The 14,684-nt window shown below is 37.6% G+C and overlaps 1 protein-coding gene across 2 annotated transcripts in view; it reads right to left on the reverse strand.

The window, feature by feature from the left end:
* Window positions 1–4,880: 4,880 nt before the first annotated feature.
* Window positions 4,881–14,684, reverse strand: part of gucy1a2 (guanylate cyclase 1, soluble, alpha 2) — a 33,665-nt gene continuing 23,861 nt past the window's right edge. For both annotated transcript variants that reach the window (XM_026298521.1, XM_026298520.1), the window contains 2 exons: window positions 11,440–11,594; window positions 4,881–11,265 (listed from right to left, as the gene is read on the reverse strand). In XM_026298521.1, the coding sequence (XP_026154306.1) occupies window positions 11,046–11,265; window positions 11,440–11,594 (375 nt within the window). In that variant the 3' untranslated portion in view covers window positions 4,881–11,045. The remainder of the gene's footprint in view (window positions 11,266–11,439; window positions 11,595–14,684) is intronic.

Here is a 14,684-nt window from a genome sequence, read left to right on the forward strand (position 1 = left end):
AAAAGAAAATTAAATTGATAGGACGCAAAAACAGTGCAGATGGTGATCACTACTAATCCCCCATTCTGTTTTTAGGACACAGGCCTTTGAATAACATTACACAGCTGCCAGAACTATCTGTGGCCAACACACACACATATTTTCTTTCTGACCACCAAAGGTTGAAAAACAATGAAAACACCAACAAATTTCCATGTGTTTCTTTATAAGCATGTGTTCAAATGCACGTACACACAATGCACACTCATTCTCACCCAGTGAGGATTGTTGTTGCAGCTGAGAAAGTGAAGAGAATAGAACAAGAGTTCATAAATGTCAAATGTCAAACAGGCCAGGGGAATGTTTACTGTTAAACTGTATTTAAACTCTGTGCGTGCTTGTAGGCACACATGCACGAATGTCCATATTACTTATTACTAAGTATTATATACAGTATGTGTGTAGACAGTATATGTGTTCATGCAGCTGTGAGAGTGGCTGATTGTATATGCCTGCACCTTTTCAATATGAAAAGAAGAAAAAAAGGGATTAGAAGGATAAATCATGGAAAATTTAGAGACGAACAAACATTCCAATGCAGTGTTTTCACTCTAACTTTGATTTAGTAATATGGTGTTATCTCTTTAATATGTGGTAAATTTATTTATAGGTACATCTGTGATTTGTCTTAAACTGATGAGTTATACTCTCCAAAATCATTTCTCTCAGCTGTCTGAGAGTGTGTTTTTATTTCTTTTCAACCATGTGTTTCACAGATAACCAGTACAGTTGTGGCAATATATTGCATTGGTATTAAATCTGTGAGCTTCTCTTTCCTTCTTTACACTATTCATTTTTCTCCACAGTGCTATATACCTGTCTTTGTTTTTTGGTTTTTTTTTTGGCCTTTTCTTTTCTCCTTTCCATTTGCTTTTATCCAGTGACTTCATTTAAACTCATTCGTGCACAACTGTAAGTCCCTCGTCAAACAAGCAACTAACATATTCTCAAATATTATTTCTCCTTCTCACAATAGCCTCCTTGTTACTAATCACATCAGGACAAAAATGTCAAAGAACAAAAAATCACCTAACATCTGTAGTGAATTGAGATCACACACACACGACTACCTGAGTCATCAGTGACACAATGTGACCACTATGTGCTCAGTAAGGACATTGTCTCTATAACTCTCACGGGGCACTAAAAACATTGTAAAATCAGCAAAGTGGTGAGGACAAGCTAAAAGGTCTTCACTCCAACAGTGTAAATTTCCAACAATGCACCAGGATAGAAATACACAGCAGGTGGTGCATCCAAGCTCTAATTAGCTGGATGTTTGCAGTAATAATGGATTTCTCTCATAATTTATGGGGAATTATTAGATTACAGGACAATCTGATTGGTCTAAATGAGTATCTAATGAGAGGATGGTAATGAAGTTAACAGGATGTTCCAGGAAGTAGGATCGTATTGAGAGCATATCCTTAAATCACGCAAGACACACACACACACACACACACACACACACAAACACACACACAAAGTTACACAGTTTGCTTCATCAGCTGTGTGTCTGTATCATGCTAAATCCTTTGAACAGTGCTGGACTGACTTCAAAGCCTGACACACACACACACACACGCACACACACACAATTAGATGAATTGAGTCTCCAGAGTTTTAAGAACATTTTGTTATGTCCGGTTTCAGCTGTATCAGCTGCAGCATTTTTAAAAACAATATGCATCCAAACTGACCAGTAGATTATTTTAAAATAGAAATTTATGTTAGAAGAACAGTTTTATTTTTTTTTATGTATGTATTTGCTTTTTTGCAGAATGTTAGAAAAAAAGTTAATACTGCACAGTAAGCATGCTGGAACCAGAATCTGGTTGTTATGTTAGCATAAAGATTTGTAAACATAGAGAGATTATAACCCAAAATCCAAGTTGCTGCAGCATTGATGCTAGATGCTAGTGATTCTCGTAATACTGAAACTTATTTGTGATTGCCTTATTTCTACTAAAATTTCTAGTAATCCCCATCTAGTAAATGTTGTGTGGAAGATATTCTACCCTGATCTGTAAAATGAACAAGCATTTCAATGAGGCATATAGGAAAAAAGCTACATCAATGTTCAAGTTGACAAAGTATTCTTCAAATTTGTTCATATTATGAAGATTAATTGACACTAAATGTCCACAGAAGTGCAGAGAGAGAGAGGCAGAAGCGTCAGGTGCAGTTACCAGCTGTCACAGACAGACACTTGAAAATATATATAATATAAATATATATTACATATATATATAACACAAAAACACTTGCCATTTCACACAAAGGGCAGCCCACTCACACGACCTTGCGAGGTTGCCTCTATGATCTTTTAATTTTCAAGGATCAACACTAATCCCCAATCTGCTCATCTCTTTTCCACTCTGGTAACCCTGGTGGAAAACAGAGTGCGGGAGAATGTGTGGATTATTGTCTGTTTGGGATAAAGTTCTCTGATGTTTGTTTGTCTTTCAGTGGGAATAATTTGGCCATATATCTTTGAGGTTTATTCATAAAGATTCTTCAACAGTGACATAGTACTATGGCATTTTTTTTGTGCCATTTAGCCCATTAACACTCAGTTTCCCCTTTTTCTTTGTACTTACAGTATGGACATTGTAATACTAGACATGGAAAAAAGCTGTTAGATAAAGAAGTGCTTAAACAGCGGCTGTGGGGAAGAAAATAAAGCAATATTAATTAGTAAAAGGGACACCGTTTCAATGTCCTGTTGGCATTAGTTTTTTGCTAACTGCATGCCCTGTAAAATGCTTTCTGGAGTAGAGTTTGGACTGTGTAGGGATGAGATGCTCCTTTTGTGATTTAAAGGAACAGCTTGGCATTTTTTCTTTCTTTCAATTAGCTAACTAGATCAATGCCCATATCTGTGCCAAACATATGAAGACTGAGCTAGGAGGCTAAGGTTATGTCCCAAAATGTCAATAAATTTTTAAGACAAGCACAATTAAATAAAAAAAAAAGCCTGAATATTGTATAACTGAATCAAGAAAGCTCATAAATATGAATGACATTTATTCTGCAGTAACACAGGAAACGAAGCAGAAAGTCTCAGAAAGAGCAGGAAAACATGAAAACATGGCTTATGATATTCAATATGGTCTATACACAAAGATATCAGCATCTCTTCCACCGATGTGTCCATGAATGAATGACTGCATAAATCATTCTGTTGCAACACCACCCTTATAACTGCCTTTAGGAGCACCCCCATAACTCATCCCTGCTTCATTTGGCTAATATGACAGATACAGTGTGTAAATTACATTACCATTGTTAACTCATTCATACCTTCAGTGTTTGTGTGTGTGTATGTTTAAGTGTGGTTTCCATTAGCACATTAGCATGTACAATGTTATGGCTCAGCTGACACTTACCTGTGCTGCAGTCAGTTGTCCAGTGACAATGTGATAATAACCGCCCACAGCCAATTAGTGTAATGGAGGTGAATTTGTATACTGTGGAGGGTGTGAGGGGGTCAGAATGAGGAATGAGGAGAGAAGATAACACCAAACATACGGTTTCTCTCAGTTTGTAAGGACTGGCAGTATTTTTGTCATATTTGCAGAAACCACAGAGTAAGATCAGTGGATCAGAAATATGGTTTTAGTACTTATGGAGCAGCTTCATCTCTCTGTGTCACCTCTGCTTCTCCACACACAAAGCAGGCAGCAGGGAGAGAGGCCTTGAGGGAGATGGGAAGGCCAGGTGAAGCAAACTTTACTCAAGTTAACAACACCTATGCTTGTTACTATGTATGCAATATTACCTTTACCACTAAAAAGTCAGAGTGACTTGCATAAACGTGCCCACACTGGTGATATGTGTTAACTATACAGGTTTGTTAGGCTAATAGCTTCTTGCTGTACTTACTGTTTGGGGAGAGAATGCATGCATGCACGGTGTGATCAGAAAATGCAAAGCACCAGTCGAGGGAGTTGGAAGGAAGCTGAGTTTATCAGGACAATGTTCTGTAGGGTGACACAGAGGTGTGGTGGTTAGCAATGTTGCCTCACAAAAAGGAGGTTCTGTATTTGAAAGTCTTTACAGATATGTAAATGTCTATACAGTAACAGCCACAGTCCTTCTTCCTTATTAAAGATACTTAGTGTTTTTATTTACATCATATAAGACAGAAGATGTGCCCTTAATGTCTGCAACGGTAAGCCTCTTCCACATACAGTGTTGCTGATTCCAATGACAGGGTCAAACAGGATCCATGTCCCAGGGTCAGCTCTGTATTTTTACAACATGACATCAAAGTACAAAACAATGACCAGATTTTTGACACGTGACATCAACCAGAGCTTCCCTGAATGATAAAATGACGAATTGTTAAATGTCACAAATATTCATTTTAAACTAAGCAGGTGTCTCAGTGGGATGAAGCTTTTCACACTGGAGATCAGTGGTGAAATGTGCATCCCTCTGGGGGACTGGATTATTTTTTGTGGACCTTGGACATGGACGATAAGTATCAACCATGTTTGTTTCTGCTGTTAAACCAGGCTATTGTTAGACCGAGACCAGTTTCCCATCAGATTAGACCCATCAGTGTGGATGAAGTTAATCTTAGCGAGATAGTTTCTAACCATGACCTGCAAGAAGCATACGTTTTGTAATTTTATCTTTTAATAAAAATGACATGTCATGCTAATTCATTTGAAGACAATGTTTCATAAAGCCATCACTAAAGAAAATACTTTAAAATGTGATGAGGAACAAAAAAAAAAAATACAATAGCATCAGTCTAATAATTTTTCAGTAGTTTTTCAGTAATTCCTGAAAAAAAAAAATCACTAAAAACACATTTCTTAAAGTAGGGAATATTTTGTTGGTCCCTAGCAAGTTGGAAAAACCAGCCAGGCTTTAGATGGCACACATCCAGACATGAAGTATCTGGCTGAAATAGAAAATGGATAAAGTAGAACATGAATATTAAATCATATCGTGAATTATACAAAAAAAAAATCTCCTTTGTAATTTTATTACAATTTTCATTTTTTCAGTCTCAACATTGTACAGATTTGTTACAGATGCAATAGGTATGGTGGCCGACAAGGGCAAATGCACCTGCACATACCAAAAATACATGGTAGAGGCGACAAAATTATTTCTTTTTTAAACACTTGGCCGTCATCTTTTGCAATACTGTACATTTATAATACTGTACTTTTGTAATACTGTACTTTTATAATACTGTAAAAGATGACGACTGAGTGTTTAAAAAAGAACTAAAAGGAAAATGTATCTTTTCTATGTTGCCTCTAAAAATTAGCCAAACTTTGTTCATAGCATCCCTCAGTTCGGGGCCCCCTAGAGGCCTGGTGCACTTCTGTTCCATGAATATGCAGCATTTCTCTCTTGCATGCGTTTTTGGTATTTGCAGCGCTTCTGTATTTGCAGCGTTCGGCCATTGCAGCACGTTTGCCCTTATTGGCTACCGTTAAGTAGGCCTCTATTAACAAACTGTTATGTTTGTACACTGGCAAACTCAATATGTTCTCGTATTGTTTGATATACACAGTCAGACTCACACTGGCAGGCGCACCGAAAACAGCTGCTGGACTTATGGATGTATTTGGTTTCATCTCATGGGACCCTCTTGCACTTACCTCAGGCCCCCTACAACATTTGTTCATGCCTGACACAACTTACACAGTACAGCTCAGCTGTATTGCCACTGTAACTGCCATGTGTGCCTTCGTGTGAGCATGCACTGTGGCGTAATGGCCCTTGACTAACAACAACAACACTGTAGAGAACCAGTACCTGCAACAACTCAATGTTATAACAGCAAGACTTGTAGGATCTGTCCAAATGTCTTAATATGCTGCCAGGAATTTACAGACTTGGGTACATGAGCAATGGGACACAAGTTGCATGGGTGTGACACTGGTGCAACATTTTTTATTTAGCCTAGATGCAGGATTCAGGTGCTGCTCATGTAGAATGACACCTGGACGATAATTTTACTAAGTACGCATTAATGCATATATTGCATTATCACCAGGATGCCAGTCTGACAGCACCTGTGCCTCTTTATATGTGGAAGCCTAAAAGCTAACCCTAGTCTCAGAAAGACATCTGTCAAATACGTTTAAGAATGGTTCACTTTCATTGTCAGTGCAGCTGAGGAAATTCAGTTTTTATTACTGCTGAATGCAATTTAATAGTACAGGCGTACTGTACGTAGTGTTAAGTGTCAAAGCATGACAGTCATTAGTAACACTATATTTATAGTCAACCATCATTAGCAGGAATCTCCTCATCATTCTTTGATGATGTGTATACTGGCTCTCGGACAGCAGTGTACTCTGGATACTGCATACTGGATACTGCACTCTATGAGCCTGTGTTGCTGGACTTTTTTGGTATGGTTAACATCTAATTATTGCTGTCCTGTGTTTGTGGTTTAACCCACATTTGCACATATAAGGTTATATGTTAGACTAAACATTTGGCCAACCATTATCCACTATCCTACATCTTAAAGACATCGGAAACATCGCTCAGACTCATGGAAAAGTTTGCAAACCATTCTTTGGTGTCACTTGAACCAGAATTTTATGGAATATTAAATGATTCAAAAAGGTGTGCGTGGAGGGGCAATCCTGTAAACATTATTTTGTAAGCTCATACACACAACAGTGATGTTGTGTATAACGAAGTGTGGCTCCAGTAACAGTTTTTGTTGATGCTTCCTATGGAGGCTTGGAGCATTTTTAGAGAATCCTGATCATTGACAAATGAAGCTGTTGTTCCTTGTTGTCAGGTCATTTTTCAGTTTGACTTTGGATTTATTGATAGAAGGGCTGAGAAACCTGAAGCTTTTGTCAGTGTAGTTTATTTGGTTTGCAGAAGTGCTTAGATGTTGTCAGTGTGCTACATACTGAGGATTTGGTGGAGTTTTTGAATCACGTTGCTAAGTTGCCAATATCAGCTTATCTCTGTCCACCTTTAATTGCATCAATATGTCATTTCAACACTATAGTGTTAACAACTGATGATTGTTTTACTGGTTCTCTGAAAGTTTTGGAGTGTCCTCCCTCCCCCATTTTCCTCATCACTGAAAGGCTTATATTTTATTGCTATCATAGCCTTTCATTTCACCATGTCAAATATGTTGGATTTGTTTTGGAGCCAGTCTTCCTGTGTGCAGCTCATCACGTGACGTAACGTATTTGTGTTATTGGTTGGCCTCTACTTGACGCTAATGATAAAGCAAGCTTTGCCGTACTGGGATAAACAGTGTAGCGAATAAGATGCTAGGGTTCTTTAATGTTTCATGTTATATTTTATATATTATAGCAGTCTAAAGAATGCTCCTGTGAATAATGTAGCTGACTGTTGTACGACAGTCAACTGATAACACTGGTGTTGTTCTGCTCATGGACTTAACTAGCTGTCTTAAGAGAAGAAGCTGTGTTTTGAGTTCATGGACTTCTCGAGAACTATACAATATATATTTAATGAGATTTTGAACGTGTTAACAGGCAGATGTTATGAACAGACATTACCACTCCCTAACTCGTGCAGCCATTAGCGCTTACTCACCAGTGATCTGAGGCAGTAACAAAATCTAACACTATAATGGTGTTATGGTGAAACATTGTAAATTGCGTAGCTATTATTCTGTGCCGACATTGCCAATTTATACAACTTATACCATGGCCCCGAAAGAGAATATTAGCTGATGTCACAGTGAAAAGGGTCAGTTCTTCTGCAAAGCTCTGCTAACACACTGTATTTTACATGTAAAAAATCTGTAAGAAAATACACACCTGCACAAGTTTTTTTTTCTTTTGTTTTCCCAGACCTTTTGAAAATAGGTTTGTAAGTCTAAACGTACAAGTTCACAACTCTCTTTCTGAATACACCTTTTTGAATCATTCAATAATCTGTAGATTTTCCTTTTCCTGGGCAGGCTTAGAAAAACATTGATATTCTGAACCACGGATATAAAGACAAGTATACACGGGATGTGCCTTGTATGTTTCATTGATGTCCCTTGTGGGCATTGCAGATTCTGGTTCTCTGTAGTATTACAAAAAACATGAATGTTATAGCCTAGATTTGCCACAAAGCCATAAAATGTAACAACATTATTCTGCTTTCTAACAGGTGCAGTAAGCACACACAAAAATGTCACTAACTGACTTAAATTTTGAGTTGCCACTTGTTTTTAAATTTAAATTTAATCAGTAGATAGTACAAGTTTGGCACCTAGTTAAAAATCTTTTTATGTTAAAATTCCTGACATTTTAAACTAAAAACTATTCTACCATGATTTTTCCTGATCTATGTTATAATGTCTAGTTCATTATTAGTTCTACACTGCATAGTAAAGCAAACAAATGTTTTGAAAACATATTACTGTATTTTTCTTTACAGTAAATATAGACAAGATTATGAGGATATTAAAAAAATATTCTCAGAAATCTATTTCCATTGTCTTTGCCAAGACCTTGACAGAACATGGTGTAAATGATGCTACTGCTGTCAGGGAATCTGATGACAGTAAAATCATTTACAACAATAATAATCATGACCAAAGTTTTCTGGCATTTCTAGATCCTCTTCAGTTCCAACAATATTTTATTTTATCTCCTCATCCTGTCTGTTTCTCTAATATGGCACATTACTTTATGCTGGTGTCGATGCCACTAAACCTTTTAGTGGTTGCACATTTGGCCAAATGAGCATTTATTTATTATTCTTAGAATTAGTAAAGTATTTTTTGATGAACAATCTGTGTTTGACAGTGACTCAGGCAGAACCTGTTCCTTTCGAATCCCAAGTCAAAATGTACTAGTCCTGGTTTTTTAACAACAAATGAAACAACAAACCTTTACTCAAACAGCTCAGCCTGTGATGCTGCTGTCTATAATTGGACTTGGCACATTTTATATGATATTTGGCAGAATAGTGTTAAATGACAACATGCTACTCCCTTTCCTTTTCTGGTGCACTGTGAATTAGAACCTGTGTTTGTTTTAACACTTTCAAAAATTAATTTTTCTACTTTTTAAAAGTAGTTATGAACATAATAGTTGTTAAGCTATTTTGCCAGTAATTTAAGACATATTGTACAACTGGGGAAAAAAAACACTTTTTTGTACACCAAGTTAAGCACACACAGGTACAATCAGAACTTTTTTTTGCTGGTCATTAACAGTGAGTTAAAAGTAGCAGTTGATGTTGACAAATCTCTGCACGTATTATGACAAATGAAAACCTCTTGAAATAGTTTTTCTTTCTCTCTGGTCTGTAACAGTCAGCTATTCAAAGTGTGATATAAACTTGATTTGTACTTCAGTAATGTAGAACAATGGAATAAATGCAATGTAAATTACATTAAATACCTAATGTGCCAAGTCTGTAAAATATTCAGACTGTCCAACTATTCACTTCCCACTTTATGATGAGACTTTATGAAGATTCTCTCAGACATTTACTTTCCCATGTCTGGGTTACTGAGCTACGCTTTATTATTCGGAAGGCCTGAGATTTCCACTGAGTAAATTATACTCAGCCTACTAGCAGACTTAAATTTGAATCCTGTTGGTGATATTTGCATGGGATTAGTAACTACTTTTATATCCATGTGGTGAAAAAACAAAGTAAACAAAAAAGATAACTTATGTGAACCATGTCAAATGTGCATACTATGACTATGTGTACAAGTTAGCATAGCACTAGATTAATAGTACTATAGTTTGTGTATTATTGGTTGATTTGGACAAAAAAACAGATGAATACAATTTGAAATGTTTGAACTCTTAAAGGAACACTTCGTTTATCTTACTAGTCACTCAGCATCAACAGGTAGTTGGGAATCCTTGTGGCTCAGGGGGTTAAGGCGCCGATCTTGACTTAGAATACAAAGTTTTTGTATGTGGCTAATAACTTTTGGCACCTGTTATTCTCTCATTTAACTCTTTTACTCTAGACACAAGAGACAATAACACCATAAGACAAAAAAAAAACTTATATAGGTGGAAATGTAAGATAAATGAAGCGCTCCTTCTGATTGTTTTGTTCAAATATTTCAAATGAATCCATCTTGTATCTTGTCCTGATTTAAACAGTTAAAAAGGCACTGAGCTGGGAATGAGTTTCAATCCTAAACACATTACCTGCAGTGAAATGGTTGGGTTATGGTTGGTTTTAGTTTGCTGTGGGTTAGAAGCAGAAAAGGCTTTATGATCAGCTTAGAATTTTTGGCATCTGTCCTTTCATGTCCCCTTTTCAAGCCTATCTCTGTATTTAGGCCTCTCATTTGTCTCTATTCACTCGAATGGGATGATGGGTGACTGTTAACAAGCAGCAGATGTTGAACAGTATGTTTGGTAAAGCATGAAATGATTTAGGGACAGTTGGAAAGAGAGAAAGAGGAGTTGTATTGTTCTTCAGTTGTGGTCTTCTTTGTAGAAGAGGCCATGAAGCACTGCAAACATTTGTGACACTGGTGCCGTCTTTCAAAAGTTTATACAAGTTTATTCCTCTGTGCCCACATTATTAATGGAAAGTGGATTTGTTCTACCTGTGCAATACTATTGCTAAAGAGTGCAACACTGGTCATGTAAATGGTCTTTCCCAGGTTTTCTCTAAGCATTGTTTCCACTAGAGCCAGGTCAGGGTGCTATTTGGGACCACTGGAGAGAGACAATCCAGGTATTTCATGTTCCTCCACTAACTGACACCATCCTTGGAGAAAGATCCATGGGAGATTAGCATGGTTGCTGTTCCTTAAGTCTTTTGAGCCATATATCCCTTGCTTAGGAGAGCTGAGGACATGTTGTTGTCTCTTATCCTATGGTGACAGCAGTTTTTTAAAGTTTCATTCATATAAGCCACCTCACAGTTTTAATTTCAAGTTTTCATATAATGCATTTGCATATCCAGAGATCCATGTGATTTTTCAGCATGTTCCACTTGTTTAAATCCATTCACACAATGAATATATGTGTTTTGTAGTCTGTGTATGCCACCTACAAACTGGTTTCTCTTAGAAACATGGTTCCAATGCTGTAGGAGACTTTCCTCATAGAGGCCGGGGGTGCAGAGCGAGAGCTGGTGAGTGAGGCGTGGCTGTGTGATGTCCCCGCTTCCAGGAAGTAACATGTCCCTGGAATCTCTTTGGGAAAATTCTCGGGGAGCTCCAGCCGTGAACGAGGGACAAATGAAAAAGAACGGTCATCTTTCAGCAACCTGTTGAGAAGAAAAGAAAGTCTAATAAAAATTTTAAAAATACACAAAATTATACATTTGTATGTGGGAGGCTGCTAGCTCTATTTAGGCTAAGATAACTTCTCTCAGAGGATTTTGTTCTCCCTTAAAGTTTGTGTATTTCTAAACACTTGTATGTATCCTGTTATTACTTACTGGTAAGTCGTGGGACTAACGTTTATACATCTCGGATGGCTCCCTGATTCAAACTTGCTGGCCAGCGTCACATTGTTCCCGAACAGACAATAACGTGGCATTTTAACCCCGACCACTCCTGCCAGCACCGACCCTGTGTGGATACCTATTCTCAGCTAAAAGAGAAGGGCAGAAGAAGAAAGTGCTGGGAGAAGATTTTAGGGAAAAGAATATGTACAGAAGAAGGGGAGATAGATTACAGTAGTCATCTGACATTTTGACTAAAAAAATAATCAAGAAAATTATCAGCGAATAATAGAAGTACTCCTCAGTTGCAGCCATAGTCACTGTGACCTTTTAACATGTCATGCATTAGAAGATCCTTTACCAATATAAGCAAATATATGAGTCGGATTATTACAAAAAAAAAAAGATGCTGGCAGTTTTCTCTAGCTTTACTTGAAAACCATTATCACAAAAAGGCAAAGATCACAAACTGCTAATAGCTAATAAATGCTGAGTGTTGATTGCTCATGTGCATAAGTTTGGCTGAAGCAAGACTGAATTACAATAAAAAGCAATTTTTATAGTAACTTAAGTGTTTCATATTTGAATATCTCCTGGAATATGACTAAACTCTTATGGTTTCGTATGTAATCCTAAAATGATTTATCTGTACCATATCAACCCAGGGCACCATGTTGTTGTCCTGTATCTGTCACCATGAGAAGTAATTATTTAATTCATTTCCCTCTCATTATCGCGATTGTAAGATTTTCATCTATCTAAAAATCTGCTGCAACAGGATATCTGACCAGATAACAGCTACAATAAGATAAGTGAAAGTTCATTAATAATACAACAATACAACACTATGATTGTTCATAATTAGATCTGTGCTGAAAATAAAATAAAATGACACTAAATCTTGTGCTGCCTGTTTTGAAACAAAGATGATATGTGTGCACTAAATGGAAAATTAGCTCATGCCTCTATATTCTTGTCTAATCTGATATCCTGTGGCAGCTGATTTTTATCATGATGAAAATCTTAAAATAGCAGGGAAAATAATCAATTAAATAACTGTTCCATCTCCTCTTAGAAACAGATATAGGGCAGTGTTCATATAATAATCTGGCTAAAGCTTGAATGTATAAATAACTGGAGACAGCGTGAAAGCAATATAGCCATCAGTCCAATTTGACCATCCCACTTAATAGCCACTCAACCAACTATTTACTTCCTCCACTTGGGAACAAGTCATTACACATACAGCACACACACACACACACATTGGTCTTTCTATAGTTGTGAGGACACAATCATTGTCATAATGCGCTTTCTATCCCCTTAAGCCGAACATCAGAATTAAATGCCTAATTGTAAATCCTTACACTAAATCTGATCTACTACTCTAAAACAAAGTCTGAACCCTCAAAAAGCCATTTGAAATTGTGAAGACTGGCCAAAATTGCCTCACAGTGCTTAAAGGTCTTCACAATGACGGTATCCAACTAAAATGTTTCTGTACAACCATGTAAAGACATTTACCCACACCCTCAAACCTGGTAAAACCCAGTAGATGTCTAATAATCCACATCAGCATCTCATCACCTAGGTAACCAATGCCACTATGAGCATGCCAGCACACTGCAAGGTAGCCATGGCAACAATGGGTGATGGGGTAGTGAGGTAGAAAGAGCACAGCGCAAAGAGACAGAAAAAATGGCAATGGAGAGAGAAGAAGGCAAAAATAAACCTATAATTAGATGGCAAAACCTTGACAGCACAGGAGGAGAGATAAAAAGAGGGAGACAGGAAGCCAGAGAGAAAAGGCTGGTAGGTGCACTAGTTTGACCTATTTTCCAGCTAAACTGCTTACAAATGGCCATGCACTTGTCTGTCTGTACAACAGACAACCACTCAATGACACACAAACAAATCTGCATCCAGCCACCTCTTTATTTCTTCTCGAGTCTCAAAACACAGACACTTATACACTCTTCCCCTCCGTTTTGCTATGAGTCAGCATCCACAGCACATGCCCTGCAGTGAGCCAATGAGCAAATGGCACAGCAGCACAGGCAACACACATTCTAGCCTCGGGACAAGCCGACAGAAGGATACAGCGAGGACGGACTTGTTACAGAGTCGTCACTGGACTCATCTGCCAGTTTATTAGCTACACATAGCTGACACAAATTCAGCCTAATACAACAACCCTGCAATAAATTCACCTTCATGAAGGTTAGAATGTTTGTGCTGTATTGCATTATACAGATAGTTTGTACTGATATGTAGTCTGCCCTCACTAATATAAACGTTGTAGACAAAATAATAGAAATGCATCGAACACATTATTTAACAGCACCGCAAACTACGTCCAATCAATTGATCATACTTCAGAATGGGAGGTTTTTTTTGTTTTTTTTGCAAGGCTGCAGGTGCTGGCAACAGCAAGCTGAACATGTAATCAGCCACTAACAATAGCAAAGAGAAGCTCCAGGTCCTTTCTGATGTAATGCTTGATATGCATATGTGGTTGACATAAGCGTATAAGCCGACATTAACACAAAGAACAAAATTCAGCCTTGTCAGAGTTTTTATAACAATAAAGCACATCTGCAGTCAGAGTGCAGAACTGGGCATGTGTAACAGATACTATGTTTCTGTAATGACCACAGCTCTTATTAATGGTAATACGGTAAGCACTACATCCATGACATCCACTCCCATACACATACACAACAATCATACTACAGGCAGATGAAACAGTTAAAAATATGTGATCTCTATATGTGTTTCTCTCTTGACATCTGGCTCGTCTGTATATTTCTCTGCATCTCTGGATCACTCAGTTTCCCTGTCACTAAACATTTTCCCTCAGTTCTCGCTCACAGCTCTCATGCTCGTTTGCATAACAGTGCAACATTGGCTGGAGTTGAGTGCACTCACTGAACAGCATTTATCACGCTGAAGTGTTGAATATCTCTATAACTCTCCTTTATGCCAACATGAAGCGAAGAGCGATAAGAAAAAGCAGGGCATAACAGAGAATGCAAGATAGAGAAAAGAAGAAGAAGAAAGAGAAATAGCAAGTAAGAAGCTGAAGTAAAAATAAAAGCAGTGGGTTAGAAAAAAGCAGCACAGAAGAGAGTGAGGAAAAGAGAAAGATGGGAAGAGGGAAGAGAGAGAAAGTGGAAGAGCAAGAGAGCAGGCCAAAAATGCTTGGCAAGGCCTTTCTATTTTGAGACAAATGGACAATG

Source organism: Mastacembelus armatus, chromosome 13 (assembly GCF_900324485.2).
Source record: "Mastacembelus armatus chromosome 13, fMasArm1.2, whole genome shotgun sequence".
NCBI lineage: Eukaryota > Metazoa > Chordata > Actinopteri > Synbranchiformes > Mastacembelidae > Mastacembelus > Mastacembelus armatus.